At 54.8% G+C, this 17,377-nt stretch overlaps 1 protein-coding gene across 1 annotated transcript in view; it reads right to left on the bottom strand.

Moving 5' to 3' along the window:
* HS1BP3 (HCLS1 binding protein 3) overlaps window positions 1-16,835 on the bottom strand; it is a 31,165-nt gene extending 14,330 nt beyond the window's left edge. Inside the window, exons 1-6 of the mRNA XM_064363756.1 lie at window positions 16,785-16,835; window positions 16,397-16,501; window positions 13,211-13,338; window positions 12,848-13,013; window positions 8,744-8,951; window positions 6,288-6,504 (exon numbers count right to left, since the gene is read on the bottom strand). Coding sequence (XP_064219826.1) covers window positions 6,288-6,504; window positions 8,744-8,951; window positions 12,848-13,013; window positions 13,211-13,338; window positions 16,397-16,501; window positions 16,785-16,835 — 875 coding nt within the window. The remainder of the gene's footprint in view (window positions 1-6,287; window positions 6,505-8,743; window positions 8,952-12,847; window positions 13,014-13,210; window positions 13,339-16,396; window positions 16,502-16,784) is intronic.
* Between the last annotated feature and the right edge of the window lie 542 nt (window positions 16,836-17,377).

The raw sequence follows: 17,377 nt of genomic DNA on the forward strand, positions 1-17,377 counted from the left end.
GCCAAACATGCCCTACTTCCCGCTCACAGAGGACACAGGGCGCCCACTTCTCATGGGCTGCCTCTGGATTCCCCATGCCAACAACCTCCAATCAGCGCATCTGAGCCTTCCCTTTCATCTGCTTCCAAGTGTCCCACTCCCCTGCCTGCTTTTGCATCTTTCCAAGTACAGGTGATGGTGGCCGATACCTCCCTGGCTGCAGTAAGCTCTCAGCAAAGAGCCGTTGCTGGTTCTCACGAGGGCGCTCCTATGCCCCTGACCCACTCCAAATGCTGACACGACCAGCAGGCAGCCAGCTGTCCTTGCAGTGGAGAATGCCATTACCCATTTCATCAAAAACTGAGAGTGAACAGGTACAGGCTGAGAAGTCAGTTCCCTGGCACAGGTGGTGGACACAGACTGGAGACGAGGGGAGGAGTCCTGGGCCAACAGTCAGGAGACCCCCAGCTCTTGCTCTCGTGCCCTCCTGTGTGCTCCTGGGAAGGTTCCTCAGTTGTAACAACAGGGCCTGGATCTGATCTGCAGTCCTCATAGTATAAAGGTTCTGTCTTCCTAAGAGTGTTGCCACTTGCCAGAACTTCCCACAAAGGGTCCTGGGCAGCCTGAGGCAGGAGAATGGCAAGTATGCCCTCCCAGATTTCTGTCTCTCAAGGAACCAAGCAACCACTGAATTCCACTAAGGACTCAGATAAGCAGGCTCCTTCCTCTAGGGCCATAGGCTGCCCGACCTCCAGAATCGCCTTCTCTAGGAAGCTGTAACAGGTGGCAGGTGTACTGGCGCTCCTGGAGGGAGGTAAAGTCATAGCGTGCACAACACAGGGTGCTGATATTTGCTAACTATAGGAAGCAGAAAAGCTGCCTTTTATATTTATATTTCAACTGTTGTTTAAACACACAAAACCTCTTTAGAGCAAAGTAAATCTGAAACAGTGACAGCATTTTACAAAGGAACGTTCCTGTAGTACTTCATTTCATTTTATCCTTTCAGCCCTGGGCCTCTGCTTTGCCCCCACTCTACAAAGGAAGCAACACAGCCTCCGAGAAGTCCACCAGCTAGTAAGTGGCAGAAAGGGGATTTGAATCCGGCACTGCCCATGTCCAACCCTGCTCTGGGGGTAGCCACACATCCTGGGGGTTGCCAGCTGTCCCACTCACTGTCAAACCATACTCTAAGGGGCCCCTGCCTTCTACAAAGCTGCCCAGGACTACCTCAGACAGTGGCGCTCAGGCTGGAGGGACAGAGATCCAATTCCCACTCGTCCCAACCAGGCAAATCCTACTTCAGTCTGTTTCATGCATTGGGGTTCTGGATGAGATTTCTCTTGAGCCATAGGTTTTGCTACTGAATTTAAAAGGCAGAAACCACTGGTACATCATTGCTCCTAACAGCCCATTCATTCAAGCAGGACTTTGTGCAGAAATCTGTGTTTTTGTTTGTTTTTGTTTTGTTTTGTTTCTGGGACGGAGTCTCACTGTGTTGCCCAGGCTGGAGTGCAATGGCATAATCCTGGCTCACTACAACCTCCACCTACCGGGTTCTGGCAATTCTCCTACCTCAGCCTCCTGAGTAGCTGGGATTACAGGTGTGCCCCACCACACCCAGCTAATTTTTGTATTTTTAGTAGAGACAGGGTTTCATAATGTTGGCCAGGCTGGTTTTGAACTCCTGACCTCAAGTAATCTCGGCTTTCCAAAGTTCTAGGATTACAGGTGTGAGCCACAGCACCCAGCCAGGGCAGTTACCTGGAGGGGGAAATGCAGTTGGCATGCACACTGTGCTACTGTGATCACTGTGACAGCCTGGGTGGAGTGCCACCTGCATGATGCTGCAAGGTGGCTGTGGCACCTGCCTCCTCCTTTCCTTTGGGTCCCCAGCCAGGTCAGGGCTAAGTGCTGCACAGGTTCAGGGTGAGGTTGGGCTCAGCCAACCTGGCTCATGGCCCCCACACGAACCCCAGGATGGCACAGCAGGGAACTCCTCCAGCAGGGGGGCCAGCAGGAGAGGGAGAGCCCCACCCCGAGCAGGAGTAGCTGGGGAGCAGAGAGTAAGGGAGGGCCTTCCTGTCGCCCCTGTCCTCAGCTCCCTGTGGGCGGCAGATTGTGATGGTGGCTGACCTGCCACTCTCCGCACCTGTTTCCTTTCTGGTATCTGCAAGATTTTAATGGAGTTTTGTTTTAGGGAATTCTCAAACAGGAGCTTGCAGAAGAACCAACTCGAGAGCTTGTTAAAACACAGATTCTGGAGGCCCTACTAGGTCTGGGAGGCCTGGAACCTCTATCTCTGCCAAGCTTTTGGCGGCCCAGAATCCCTAGGTGGTCTCTGCTGCATTGGTGGTGTCAGGAGAGCCCTGGGTGCCCAGGCTCAGGTTAGAATGAATAAAGAGATGCCAAGCCCATGTGCAGTGGCCAGGATATTTAGCAAGAGGCACCCCTGGAGAAGCAGCTCTGGGGCACCTCAGGAGGTGGGGCTGAGGCCATGCTGTCCCGACAGAGGCCCCCTCCACAGCTCACCTTAGGGACCATCTTGCTGCTAAATCTTTGGTTAGCAAATCTGGGAGCACCTGGCTACGTGCCGGGAACATTCAAAACCACACGATCATCCCAGAGAAGCGATCTCATCCAAATACAGAGGAGAAGATATTATTTTTACACTAAAATACATGTGGTTGTTTTATGGAAGATGAAGCAAAATCCATATTAAAAAAATTACCATAAAACATGGCATTCCAGAGAAACATCCAGCTTCACCACGGAGGCCACAGCACAGGGCTCCAGATGCCACTCCCCCTTCAAGGGAGTCTGGGAAGCCCAGCCTCCCAGGCAGGTGCATTCGTTCATACAGGAGCCAGCCTGTCCCACGGGAAGCTGCGAGTCCTTGGGACCCAGGGCATGCAGGGGGTCCCTGTGTGCAGCAGACGTGAGCAAAAGAAAAGACGAGAGGAGTGGGTCTTTAGGGTGGGGGTGGGCAGGGCTTAGAAAAGCAGAGGGACCCTCCCAACAGAGGGCTTCAGCCCTTAGAGAACCCTTTACTGGAATGGCACCCCAAAGCCCCCAGAAGCAGCTTCAGGGACCTTGCTCTGAGGCACGTATATAGTGGAAGCCTCCATAGAATAAAAGCTTTGCATATGTAGAAGTTCCTCAAGTTATTTCCTGTGACAGCAAAAACCTCCAGAAAACTCCACGACGTCCACAAGCAGGGGCCTGCTAATGCCACTTCCGGCACATTGAGTTGAGAAACCAACAGAGGAAGGAGGGGAAAGCGCAGCTATTGATCTGGAAGGTCCTAGTACATGCAAACTGAAAAAAAGCGAATTCCAGAATGGCACATAAGACAATCTCATTTTGGTAGTGAGATGTGAATATTCAAAGATGCATTCAAAACTCACGGGGACAGGACTCTTAGCTGTGTTTGCAATTTTTCTGTACTAACTGTGTATTATTTAAGTCACAATGAAAAATGTTTCTGGCAGAGGTTTTCCAGCATAGGGCAGAACTATTAGGACAGAATGTCATTTTCTCAGCACCGTGACATCTCTAACATAGAAAGTTAAAGACAAAATGGGGCGACATGGAGCGGCAATCCCAACAGACCGACAGACCATAGAGTGAAGATGCAGGGTCTGAAAGGGCACGAGCCCTGTGCCTGCAGTTTTATGGATAGCGCTGGGACAGGGTGAGACGAGAGCCCCGGCAGATGGGGAGAGCGGTGGTGTTGGGACAGGCCAGCGTGAGGGTTTTTCTATCTTTAAGCGCTCTCTAATGGTGTAATAACTCTCTCTTGTCCCTAATCAAAACCAGGTTCAAAAGACAAAGAAAAGCGAGGCTGGCCTGGGCTCCGGCTTTGTGTTGGCGACTCTCACCCTCCCAGCAGCCCTGTAGCAGAGCAGCAGCGCCTCGCCGTGGCCACAGCGGGGAAGGACCAAGCCTGGCTGCCTGGAAACAGTGGCTGCTCCGGGAGAGCCCACAGCTAGGCCCAGACATGGCAGGGCACAGCTGGGAAACTGGGGCTGCTGCATCTGCAGATAAACCAGGGGCACAGGATGGGGACGGGTGCACAGCCTCCCGAGTACAGAATGTCCCCCACCAAAGGGCAGGTGGGTGGCACCACGCGAGATCAACAAGCCCACCTGGGTGTCTGTGAAAGGCCGAGGTGGAAACGCAACTTTAAGGCACAGCTCGGCCACACCCAGGACTCTGGCCAAGATCCTGCTCAACCCCTTCCTCGATTTTGCCATCTGTGAAAGGGGGTTAATCCTGGGGCCTTGCCCACCTCCCAGACTGAGGAAGACTGGACTGGAGATGGGGTGGAGTCCTGGCTCTGCCGCCTGCAGGCTACAGGAACGTGGATGAACCACCTGACTCTGAAGGTTTCCCACCACACAGAAGCGGCTGATGCTAGTGCAGGCCTCCAGGGCTCCGACTCTTGACCTGTTCCCACAGCGGATCCTGAAAGCAGTTTGGCGAGTCATGACCTTTCCAAACGTTGAAATATCCGAGTACAACATACTTAGTGAGGTTTTGTATGAGTTCCGGGAACTTCTGCTTCAGTTTTATGTGAGGCTTATACATGTGTGTCCTGGGTCATGGCGTACCATATGGTTTTTTACTGTGGGTTATAGCAAGTAGTTTCAGAAATGCCGTCTAACAGATACAATGAGATCTTGCAAGTAAATGCTAACTTAGTTCCTAGAATTTCATAAACTCTCAAAAAATGCTACTTATTATTCCTGCCAGAGGTGGTAACGCCCACTCATCAGCATCTTGTCACAGGGGTACTTAAAAGAAAGCCCAGCAGGAGAGGGTCTTAAGCCAGTGGGATTACTCTTAGGTGCTAAGCTTTCCCAGGATTCAGGGGCTAGGACCCGAGAGTACAGAGCTGGGGAGGGGGCTGCGGCCCCCATTCCAAGGGGTCCCAGGACAGCTGACCCCATCCCCTGACAATCTGCTAATGAAGTAAGTAGGAAGTTCAAGGCCGCACTTGCCAAGCCCGAAGAGCATTTTCCTACCCAAAAAAGGAGCCGCTCTGCTAAGTGTGTTCTTCAGCCAGAGGCTGGCACAGACCACCAAAGTCCATCTCGGTTTGGCACTTCACGTGGTTACTCAGAACAACAGAGAATGTAGTTCAAACAAAGCCTCGCTCTTACCAAAATAAAGCCCAAGAAAGGCCTGCAGGCTTGGGCCAGGCTGATAAGAAGTGACTATTACAGGCTTGTCCCCACATCACCCGCCACTCTGGCTGCCTCTTCCTCAGGGCCGCTGACCGTACTCCAGGACAAGGCCAGCCACGGAGGGCCAGGAGGGGCCACTGCAGGGCACTTGATGTGCCCAAGTGCCGCAGGACCCCGGCTCCCAGGCCTGTTTTTGCTGCAGCTCCCCAGGCGCCCTGCACCCTTTCCCAGTGCGAATCCTCAGCCCTGGATGCTGGTCTCATGCCCACCCTGCAGCCCATCCTCCCATAACCCTCCCCAAGAAGAAGGCCTTTCCAGAGCGGGTTGTGATCTTAGGACAGAATTCTGCATGCTGATTAAGCTGAACTTGTCTCTGCCTAATTTTTAATGGGCTCTATTTCCTTTCTGGGAAAGAGAAGACTCACTCATCTAGCGCCCAAGGACTTCAGTAACAGTGAAGAGACATTCGTTGTGGTAGACGGCGGGGAGAACAGCACTGTGGCCTGGTCTGATTCCACTGAAAGACGAGGCCGTGATGACAGCTGACTGCTGAATTTACATAACTCAGTTCATCTTCACGGGAGCGCTAAGAGGTCGGTACCACCATGAGCCCATTTTCACCGAGGAAAACCAAAGACAAGAAGTAAACGGCCAGAAATGTATGGCTGGCGAACAGCCCTGTCTGGAGGCGGGGCCAAGGTGAATGCTCCTGCTGGGCACATGACGCAGGCTCAGAGAGCCGCAGCCGCCTCTGTGAGTCCCGCAGCTGGAAGGAGCACCCAGGCCTCCTGCACTAGCCGTACAGGTCAGCAGCCTGCACTACTGAGCTGTCACGGGGGCCTCTGCCAAGCCTCAGTGCAGAGCCACAGGCAGTGGACACCCTGTGACCTGGGAAGGGGGGCAATACCTAAGCCCAGTCCCAGAGACGCAGATACCACCAAGGGCACACAGAGAGCTAGTTCCCTCAAGCACACCAGGCCAGGGCCTCGTGGCCCAGACCCCTGCAAGCGGGGAGACCTGGGATGCTCAGGGCTTTTCTCAGATTCCAGGAAAGGGGGCTGTCATCTCCAGAAAGCCTGGAATACACCAAAGGGGCCCTCTCGACAACAGGAGACCAACCGCATAATGCCCAGAGGGTCCAGCGCCTCCTCCTCTTCCAAGGACTCCTCAGCATCCTCGTCCTTCAGGCCCTGGATGGGCAGACCCTCATCTGCCACTTGGTCTTGCTGCTCAAAAAAGTCAAAAGCCTCTTCATCATTCCCTGTCCGGCTGTCTGTGCCATCCAGAACAGAGGAATCTCTGCTGGAGAGCCCAGCAGCCCCTGGGGATCTGGTCCCTGTGGAGGAAGACAGAAAAGAAGGGACTTGGTAACCACTCCAGTGGTGGGGGAAGCACCTTGCCACACTGCACCCTCCCATGCCAGGATCAGAGGCCGGGGGCTCCCTGCAGCTTCCTGGGACCAGACTTGGCCCCGAGCAGGATGGCGAGTCTGGGAGGATGGGAGGTGACTTCTGTTTTGGGGGCAGCCAAGTGCTTGCTGCAGTCCCACTAAGGGCTGACGGGAACCAGGGAAGCCTGGAGTGGAGGGGTCACAAGTGGAGGCTTCAGAGTGGACAGAGGCAGCGGTTCCTGAACCCAAGGCCTAGAGCCTGTGTGCGCCACAGGGATGGCTGCGCCCTCCTCCTGGGTGGGCAGTGGGATAAACCAGCCAGGGCACAGGGTGATTCAAAAAGAACCAGGGCTTCCAGGACCATTTATGGTCAAGGGCACGGCAAGGAGCTCTGCAGACAGAGAGACCTGCTCTGAGAGGCTGGGTACCTGGACTATGGACTGGATGGGTGCCCAGGGTAAGCATGTGGAAAATTCCAGAACAAACGGTGATCACTCCACTACAAACTGGCTTAGATCAATGCTTCTCAAAGTGTGGTCTGCAGATGGAGAATGCCCCTTGTGTGACCACAATGAGGTAAGTACAGAAAGGGAGAGCAAGCATCCAGAAACTTCCACAGCAGGCTGGCATCATCACAATATCTGAGCGTGCGATTCTGTGTTTGTGAAAGTATCCATCTGTGACAGGCTGGGAATAAAAGAGCTGGCCCTCCCCCACAGATAGTTTGAGAAGCGTGGGCTCAGACTATTTGTTCATCTCTATCCAAGTGGTTACTGGGTAGTTTATCTTTAAAACCACTGACTTTTTAAAAAAAAATGACTTTGTAAAGAACTTAGAGAGTGTCTGGCATACAGGACGCACTGAGTGATAATGATGGCATTGTGTTATGTGATGCTCTGTTATTTTACTCGGACAAATGTGAAAAAGTCATTCAAAATCTCCCAAACCTTCAATTTCATGTCATAAGCATCTTACATTTAAATATTGCAAAAGCCCTATGAGAGAGATCCCAACTGTACATCCATCTTGCAAATGAGCAAAGTGAGGCAAAGAGCAGCTTGCGTTTCTATGTTGCCTCTCCAGAGGAGAGAGGCTAGGACATCCTCAGCGTCTCTTCCAGTTGTGGCTGAGCTGGAACCTCCTGTCTACCCAGCCCCAGAGACAGGCACAGAAGGAAGGGTTGTGACCTTGGAACAAACAAGGGCAGAAGAGAACCCAGACCCGTGTGAGGCACACAGACGTGGCCACAGGACGCCTGCGCTGTGCAGCTTGTCCAGTCCGAGGCCTGTGCACTCACCAGTTTTGCTTCTCTTCCTCACCTTTCAGTTTTTAAAATTTGTTTTATTTATGGTCACCTTTCTTTTGAAAACTTCCTTTCTGTTTTGTGGAACTAGGAGATCCACGGTAGCTGGGAAAGAGTTAAGCAGACAGATGTAAAGAGGGGAGAAGTCAGGGGTGAGAGGCCCTGGGGGCGTCTGTGTGAGAGCAGGGCCTGCCCCACGGGGCTTCTGGGTTGACAGAGCTGTAGCCACCATTTACTGTGTGGTTGTCTCTTTCCTAAGCACTTTGCATGTGTTAGCTCAGCAAATTCTCATAACAGCCTTTACAGATGAGAAAACTGAGGTAGGAAGAGGGCCAGGACACGGATGGGAAGGGCTTGCCGTCTCCACCACGGGGGCAGTGGTGCTGGATCAATTCCTCAGCCTGGAGCCGTCCCCATGACCTCTCCATGGGGGCACAGGTGAGAGGCACATGTCCCCAGGGGCAGGAAACCAGCCTGGCTGTGAGAACACAGCTTTCCCGGGACACTGCAGGCCCCCAGGGCTGGCTGGCAGGAGGTAGAGGGGTGTGTGGGGTGTGTGTAAGGGGTTGTATGTTTGTGTGTGGGGGGGGTGTCAGGGAAGCTCTATGAATGGAGTCAGACAAGAAGGCCATGGATGGGGTCACATGATGGAGAATGCCCGCTGTGTGAGCCCCCACCTGACACCCAGGCGTCAGTCCCTCCAGGGCAGGTCTCCTGCTGCCCACCATCCAGTCGAGGATGTCAGTGAGGCCACCTGCCTCACAAGCCTGGCTGAAGCTTCCAGGCTGGAGGCACTGTGCACACACTCCCACTGGGCCAGGGCAGCGGGGCCTAGTTCTGGGCTGGGGAGTCCTGAGGGACGTAGGGCAGAGCCTCGGGTACCTAAGAACTCTAGCAGCTCTGGGCTGCCTGCCAACTCGGCATCTTTGGAGACACAGCGCAGGATCTCATTGAACACGGCTCTCCTCTCCCGGATGTCAGACTCTCCAACAAACAGGACCTTCCTGGGGAGCGGGGGGAGGCTGGCTGCTGCGTAACGACTGCTCAGTTTCTGGTAAAACTCCTCAATCTCGCTGTACTTTCTGGAGACCTGGAATGAGACGAGCATGTGGTTTCCTGAGTGAAGAGTGGCAGGGAGTGCTCCTTTCTCACCCCGACCAGGGGTCCCCGAGGCCCGGTGGCCATAGGAAGTGTGTCAAGCAAGCCCGCCTGCTGCCCCTCTGCCTGTCCCCAGCCTCAGGCTCCAGTCCTCAACACTCCTGGCCGATAGGAGATTCACTAAAAACAGCTAGTGGCCCAAAGGAAAGATGCAGTACGATGCCATTCTGGGCACTGTCACAGGTCCAGGTAAAAAGATTTGATACAGGCACCCCTGCCCAGCCTGCAGCTGACCACGGCCACTGCCTTCATTCCGGCTTTCTGCGCATCAGGAGGGTGATCTCACCAGCTGGCAGGTCATCTTCCTGCAACACCGTGAACCAGTGCAGCCTTCGGTGGGCCAGCCCATACAAGCAGTGGAGGCAGGTATTTCTAAGGCTGGCTCTCTGCCATGCGTCAGCCAGAACCTCTCTGTACACAAGCACAGGGGTGAAGCAGGCCAAGACTCCTGCTGTCGTCAAAAGGTGGCCTTGAGCACCATCTGACTCAGAGAGGGCAGCACTCAGCTTCCCGTGGGGCCAGCGACTGACTCCCGCCTCCTCAGCCTCTCCTCGTAGCTCCCCGGCAGCAAAAGCTTCCCTCCTTCACTCACAGAGCTCTTGCTGCGTGTTTACTCTGTATAGGGACACCCCATATGGGTGCACAGAGAAGTCACCTGCTGTATGCACACACCAAGGGCCAGCCATCTATCCTCACTCCTAGCTCCTCTGTGCTTTCCCGTAGACTGGGCCCGTCTCCCCTGACGGAAGTGTGGGTCACTCGGTCTTATGCTCCCAGGCCTGGGCTGTGCCCGCCGTGTGCCACTGAAGTGCTGGCGTGCAGCGGCTGCGGGCGTCTGACCCTCTGGCTCGGGGAGACCCCTTGGCACAGGGTGCATCTGGAGCACACACCCTTGGCTCCAGCAACACCACCCAGAATCCCCCGCCTGCAAAGGGTCTAGATACCAGGGGGCAGCTGGGGCCACTTCAGAAGCCCCCAGTGGGGAGTCTTCTGGGACAAGGAGCTGCTGCTTGCAGTTGTCAGCACAAAAGCCTGGCTCCAGACTTTCCCAAGAACAGCCCTCAGGGAAAGGCAAAGAATCCCTTCGTAGAGGGATTGCTAACACAGGCTCCAACACAGGAGAGCAGGCCACAGTGGGAGCCTGGCGCCCCCTGCTGGCCCAACTGCTGCTCTCAGGCTCAGCCCACAGACCCAGCAAACCTGGAAGCCTCCATCTCCAGGGCACTGGCAGCGTGAGTACCCTGGAGCTGTAGCCCTGGGTTCCCACCCCACTCAGAGCTCACGTCCATCAGGGATTCAGCCAGGGCTTCTCGGGTGGGCACCTGTGCCAGCAATAAGAGGAGGCCAAGTAAGAGGCCCTGAGCAGAGGAAGCTCGAGGTTGAGAACTCACATTTATCAGTGTCCTGCGTGCCAGGCACTGCTGAGCACAGTGCAGACAGCCCTGTAACCTAAGCCTGTGGGTGTCTGCACCGCTAGCACAGCCAGGATCCCGCACAACCTCCACTGCGGCGCCCTTTCCTGGGAGCTGCTTCCACTCCATGGTCAGCTAATCAGTACATGTTTATATTAAAACACATATGCCCTTTTAAGTAGATACAAAATGCTCATTAATTCTCTGAGTTAAATCATGAAACATCAGAGAGACTTCAGGCTTGGGGCATGTGACTTTGGGCTATATCCTGAGGTCCCATGGGGAGTAGAGGAGCTCTTTGCCCTTGCAGGTACTTTCAAATGTCTGACGAGCCCCTGCACACGCACACACTCCACAGGGAGTGGGCGTCATTGACTAGGAAAGTGGCACTAGCATGATGCACAGAGGTGTTCAAACATCCTCATGTACACCTCGCACGTGAGGCCGGCCCCTGCACAGGACCAAGTGGGCTGGGCTGAAGCCCGAGTTTCCCAGAATGCTCCCTCCTTCATGCCCGGCAGCACCAAGCACAAATACTCTCCTCTTCTGCTCTTGCCCTGAAAATGAGGGTACACTGCACTCCATCCTAGGTCAAGTCAGGTTACCAGGCGCTGCAAAGTGCCCTGCAGAGCAAAGCCAGTCTCAGAGCAGTGCAGGCCCCAAAGCACCCCTGATGGCACACCTTGCTTCTCGCCAAAAGTCGGCCACAGGAGCAATCAAATGAAAAACAGCATTGCTATTCTAGATGCTTCCCATGACATTGTTGGATGTCCCTTAAAATTGTGTGGCTGGACGTGGGGTTCATGCCGGTAGTCCCAGCACTTTGGGAGGTTGAGGCAGGACAGGCATTTGAGACCAGCCTGGACAACATAACGAGACACTATGTCTATGAAAAAATTAAAAAACAAAAAGCTGGGCATGGTGGTGTATGCCTGTAGTCCTAGCTACTTAAAAGGCTGAGGCAGGAGGATGGCTCAAGCCCAGGAGGTCCAGGCTGCAGTGAGCTATGATCACGCCACTACACTCGAGTCTGGGTAACAGAGTGAGATCCCATCTCTTAAAAAAAAGAAAGATTTGTGCCGTAAACTTCTCTTAACATGTGATGTCTCTTTCAACAGGTCACCAGGAAGATGCAACTCATCATTTTCCTTTTTATCTTGGCTGCCAGGAGACTCCCAGCCAGCCTGTGTCACTCCCTGCTGTACTGCGGGGTCTAGTTCATTTCACCTTTGTCCTAACAATCCTGTACCTACGTCTCTTGGTCCCCAACTCCAGGTCCTTTTCACAAGAGGCCAAACGGTAAATAATAAGCCAACGAGTGTGTGATCTCAACCCTCTTGAAACTCTCTCTTCCCTTAGCTCCTGTGACTCCACAGACACCCAGTTCACTCTTCTGTCTCGACTGCAGACTCCTCCTTATCCCTGAGAGTCCCTGAACCCCTGGCGTCCTCAGGATTTCCTCCTTGCCCTTCTCTCTGCCTTCTACATCTGTTCTCTAGGCAACTTCATCCACTCCTAGATTTTTTATACCACTTACAAGTTGACGCCTCCCAAGCCTCCATCTCAGGCCTGAGCCCATCCCGAGCTCCAGCCTCATATATCCATCCACAGGCGGACCCTTCACATGCCACATGCCCCCTGGATCTGCTCCTCCATCAGATTGTTTATTTCAGTTGGTGGCAACAGTCAGCAAATGCAGTGCATGTTACCCCATAAACATTTTCAACTCTCCCTTTCCCTTATATACCAACTGCTACTGGCCTGCTCCAAGCCCTTGCTTTGGGAATAACCATATTGGCCATGCATCTGGGCTCCCTGAGACCTGTTTTGTTCCTTCCAATCCAACTCCATGCTCCCAGCAGACTAGCTAGCTAAAGGTAAAAGGGCCCATGTCACGCCCCTGCTTAAAATTCTCCTTGGCTGCAGGGTAAGTCCAGGATCCCACATGCTCTCCACAATCAGGGTCCTGCCTGTCACTCACCTTCACCTTCCCCACTTCCTCCCAGGACCACACTCAACTGCACAGAGTTCCCCACTCAATGTCCTGTTTCTAGCCTCTGTGCCTTTGCTCAGTGTGTGTCATCCACCCAGGACACCCTTCTTGCCTCTCCCACCTGCCCCTCAAAACACAGCTCAGCCACCAGCTCTTTCAAGAAATTTCCCCAGGGTGAGTTAGGTGCCCCTTCTCTATTCCCCCAGAGCCCCCATGTGCTCCTGTCCCCATCTGTATCTGTCTCTCTACAGATCTGCCTCTCCATGGACTGAGAGCATCTGATTCACTCTGTGTCCCTTCTGTCTAGCATGGTCTGGCACTCCAGGCCCTAAGCAAGCAACAGACAGAGAAGCACCTGCTCCGGATGCTACTTGAACCCTGGTGGGCACCCTCACAGCATCCTGGCCGGAGCCTCCGGCTCACCAAGAACTGGACGACATCCTCGGGCTTGTGCTTAGCCGACTTGAAGGCAGCCAGGCGGGTCACCACCAGGATCTGGTACTCCACGTGTCCAGACATCATCTTGCCCCGCACCTCCTGGTGCTGGGGCACAGTCAGGTCGAGGCCAGTGTGGGCATTCTGAAGTCGCCTGCCAGAGGAAAAGAAGGCAGGTGGAGTTCAGGGTCAAGGCAGCAGGCTTCCCGAGCAAAGTGCAGGCAGGGTCTCCGGGTGCCTGGAGAGCCTGGGTGCCAGGCGACTCTGCTGGTCGTCCTCAGGGGTCACTGCTCCGGGCCACCCATCCCGCCACACCAGCCCCTCATAAGCCTGGTTTCCCTGGCCTCAGACCTGGTCCTGCCTTTGGGTTGCTCAGGGACAAAGATCTGCTCCCTGCAGGAAAACAGGGAAGGAGGGGGCTTGTTGAAAGGGATCGACACAAACTCTGCAGAGTGGGTGGGAGCAGCATCCCAGGGGCTCTATCAGACCAAGGAAGGTGCCTGGGGCTGCAGGGACAGCATGGGATTGAAATCCCACCTGGAGAGATGAAGCTCTCTGTGGCTAATTAAAGGGCAGGAGGAGCCAGGCGCAGTGGCTCACACCTGTAATCCCAGCACTTTGGGAGGCTGAGGTGGGCAGATCATGAAGTCAAGAGATCGAGACCATCCTGGCCAACATGGTGAAACTCTGTCTCTACTAAAAATACAAAAATTAACTTTGGGAGGCCAAGGTGGGTGGATCACGAGGTCGAGAGATTGAGACCATCCTGGTCAACATTGTGAAACCCCGTCTCTACTAATACAAAAAAATTAGCTGGGTATGGTGGCGCGTGCCTGTAATCCCAGCTACTCAGGAGGCTGAGGCAGGAGAATTGCCTGAACCCAGGAGGCGGAGGTTGCGGCGAGCCGAGATCGCGCCATTGCACTCCAGCCTGGGTAATGAGAGCGAAACTCCGTCTCAAAAAAAAAAAAAAAAAAAAAATTATTAGCTGGGCGTGATGGCAGGAGTCTGTAGTCCCAGCTACTTGGGAGGCTGAGGCAGGAGAATCGCTTGAACCTGGGAGGTGGAGGTTACAGTGCGCCAAGATTGTGCCACTGTACTTCAGACTGATGACAGAGTGAGACTCCGTCTCAAAAAAAAAAAAAAGAAGGGCAAGAGGGCTGCTATAGGCCCCCTGAGGGGGGACACGGGATGGGCAATGGGGGCAGGGCCCTTGTGACCCCCCGTGGCCCACAGAGGCACTGACCAGCCAGTTCCTTATCTGGGCAGTCAATACTGCCCCTTGGGGTGTAGACAGGATGCCTCAGCAAAACATCACCGCTCTTGGAGACTTTTAAAATGTGATTCTAATATACTGAACTGTATGGCGAGCAACGAAGTGATGAGACATTTTCCATGAAGTAGAAAAAGTTATTAAAAACATCCCTCACCCTACATAAGGTGAGACACAGACCCGTGCAGACTAACGGCCCTCACGCAAACGCCTCTGGCAGGACAGGCTGGGCACCCTCTGACCAGCTCTGCCCATTGAGGTGTGATCTCCTGGGTACCGCACAGGACCTTGAAAACACAGGAGGGGCTTCTGGAGCTTCGCCTGTGCCTGGGCAAGGTCCCTTCCTCTTTGGAATTATACCCCAATCCATCAAATCTCCCTGCCCCATGCTTCTCCCACCCAGACCCCTCACATCCCACGCTAGGCCACGCTGTCACCAGCACAGTGCTGATGTCACCAAATGGTGAGGCCTACGGTGACGAGTCTCCTTGCCGTGTGTGATACGCAATGACTGCACACGCTGTACACACAAGGAATGTCCTCCCGTGGTGTAAGGCAGCCCAGGCAACCTGCCTTCAGGTGGTGAAAAGTGCAGCCAGGGCCGAATGGGCGCGGGGAGGTGGACACACAGCCAGCCTTCTCTCACCAGGAACCAATGGCACCAAGATCACGTGGTGTGCACTCGCGGCCTGGAGTCAGGAGGTGGACACACACAGCCAGCCTTCTCTCACCAGGAGCCAATGGCACCAAGTTCACGTGGTGTGCACTCGCGGCCTGGTGTTGGGAGGTGGACACACACAGCCAGCCTTCTCTCACCAGGAACCAATGGCACCAAGATCACGTGGTGTGCACTCGCGGCCTGGAGTCAGGAGGTGGACACACACAGCCAGCCTTCTCTCACCAGGAGCCAATGGCACCAAGTTCACGTGGTGTGCACTCGCGGCCTGGTGTCGGGAGGTGGACACACACAGCCAGCCTTCTCTCACCAGGAGCCAATGGCACCAAGTTCACGTGGTGTGCACTCGCGGCCTGGTGTCGGGAGGTGGACACACACAGCCAGCCTTCTCTCACCAGGAACCAATGGCACCAAGTTCACGTGGTGTGCACTCGCGGCCTGGTGTCGGGAGGTGGACACACACAGCCAGCCTTCTCTCACCAGGAACCAATGGCACCAAGTTCACGTGGTGTGCACTCGCAGCCTGGTGTCGCCCACAGTGTCACTGTCACCAGTGCGGAGACTGGATGCTGAGGGGAGACGCGCTGGGCTCTGGGGACTGCACCTGTGCGAAGTCACTTCCACCTCCTGGAAGCCTTGAGAAGGAATCTGCTACTCAGACCCGCTTAAAAGACAGGAAAACGGGCCCTACAGGGAAAGTGCCTGCCCAGGTCTCACCGGCATGAGGTGGAGCTGCGTTCAATCCCAGGCAGCCTCTTGCGGGGCAGGCATGAGAAGGAAGCCAGGCATCATTTCTTTGGGATCATGATGAAAACAAGGCACAGGTGGGTGAAAGTGACAAGAGGGGAGGTGCCGGAGATGGGGCGGGGGCGGGGGGGGGAGGTCCTCTCAGGGTGGGAAGGGGATGGAGCAGACTACGATCCAGCTCCCTCACAGCACCCCACATACAACGGTTCTCTGACCATGCTAGACCCACAATCCATAACCCCAGAGTCCCATTCCATTGCTGGAATCCCTCTGCCTCAGGCCCCGGCTCCCCTGACTCCTCACTCAGGGCTGAGCTGGCCTGGTCAAAGTCCACTCTTCCAGTTCTCTGCTTCCTTCACCCTATGCCCAGGTGGCTCAGTGTGACTGGGGACACGGCGCAAACATGCAGCCTGCGTCCCACTGAAATTCACGGCTGCAGACTTGAAGGCACCGCACCACACCGCACCAGGCTTGGCAACCCTACCTTGCCCTAGCTGTGTGGTTCTCAGAGTGGTCCCTGGATCAGGATCAGCATCACCTGGGAACTAGTAAGAAAGTCATGCTCGGGCCTGGGGTGGCTGGCCATCTTGTTTTCTTGGTGAGCCCTCCAGCAAGTCTGAGGCACCTGGGCTACTCCAGTCACCCTCCCATTTCCCTGAACCCCTAGGAAATCTTTATCCGTACAGGGCCAGATAGTAAATATTTCAGGCTGCGCAGGGTATCTGGTCTCTGCTGCAGCTGCTACGGAGAATACATATGCAAAGGGGGTTGTGGTGGGCAGGATTTGGCCCACACCTGTGCCCTAGACCAAGCTTCTCCAACTGGAGTGTGCATGCGATACCCTGGTGATCTTGGTGATATGCAGATTCTGGTTCTGCAGGTCCGGGGTGGGCCTGAGAGTCCGCATCTCTAGTAAGTTCCCAGGTGATGCAGACACTGTTGTGTGCTGCCGGAGACCACCGGAGAATCCTGGGCTTCACTGTCACATCTACCCATCAGCCTGCAGCTGCTCCTGATAGCTGCCCTCTCCTGGGACTGTAGACAAACTGACTGGCTGCTCCTAACACCAACCCCTCCACCAGGGCAGCCAGGGACACCGCTGCTGCAGCTCACCCCTCCTTTCAGCAACATCCAACTTCCTTCCTTACTGGCCCGCGCTCACTAGCATGCAACCAGGCTCTGAACGCTCATGTAACAAAAGCTGTGCTTTGACCTCACATTCCCCTCACTCCGTTTCCCTCCTGCCCTTTCCAGCAGAACTCCTCACCAGAGGGCCCCATATTCACGGGTTCCCCTCCTATTTGGTCTTGAACTCATTCCAGCCAGACTTTGGTCCTCTTCATGCAAGCAACTGCCCAGACCCAGGTCACCTGTGACCTCAGTGTTGTTAAATCCAAAGGTGAGTCCTCACGTCTCCACTGGTGTGACTTGTCAGCAGCAGTAGGCACAGTCAGCCACTCCCCTCCTTCAAGCTCTGCCTTCACTGGTGGCTGGGGCACCCCTCTCCCTCTTGGTTCTTCTCTGCCCTCCCCAGCCACTCTTGCTCAAGCAGGAGGAGAGGAACTGCTTTGGATGGTTCCCCTTGATGGCACCCAGAGCACCCACCTTAGACCTTCTCCCTCTCACTGCACCCTTACCCAGGTGATCTCATCCAGGCTCCAGGCTCTAAATACCCCGTGCAGGCCAATGGCTCCCCAACAACCATCTTTAGCCCCCTCTCTGCTCACATTCTCTCCTTCCAGCTGCCTGCCTGCCACCCGCACTGGGCTGTCAGTGAGCTTCTCAAAACTCACCTGTCTACATGAATGCTGCTCCCACCTCG

Source organism: Aotus nancymaae, unplaced genomic scaffold, assembly GCF_030222135.1.
Source record: "Aotus nancymaae isolate 86718 unplaced genomic scaffold, 86718_ANA_hifiasm-v0.15.2.pri h1tg000057l, whole genome shotgun sequence".
In the NCBI taxonomy this organism is placed as follows: Eukaryota; Metazoa; Chordata; class Mammalia; order Primates; family Aotidae; genus Aotus; species Aotus nancymaae.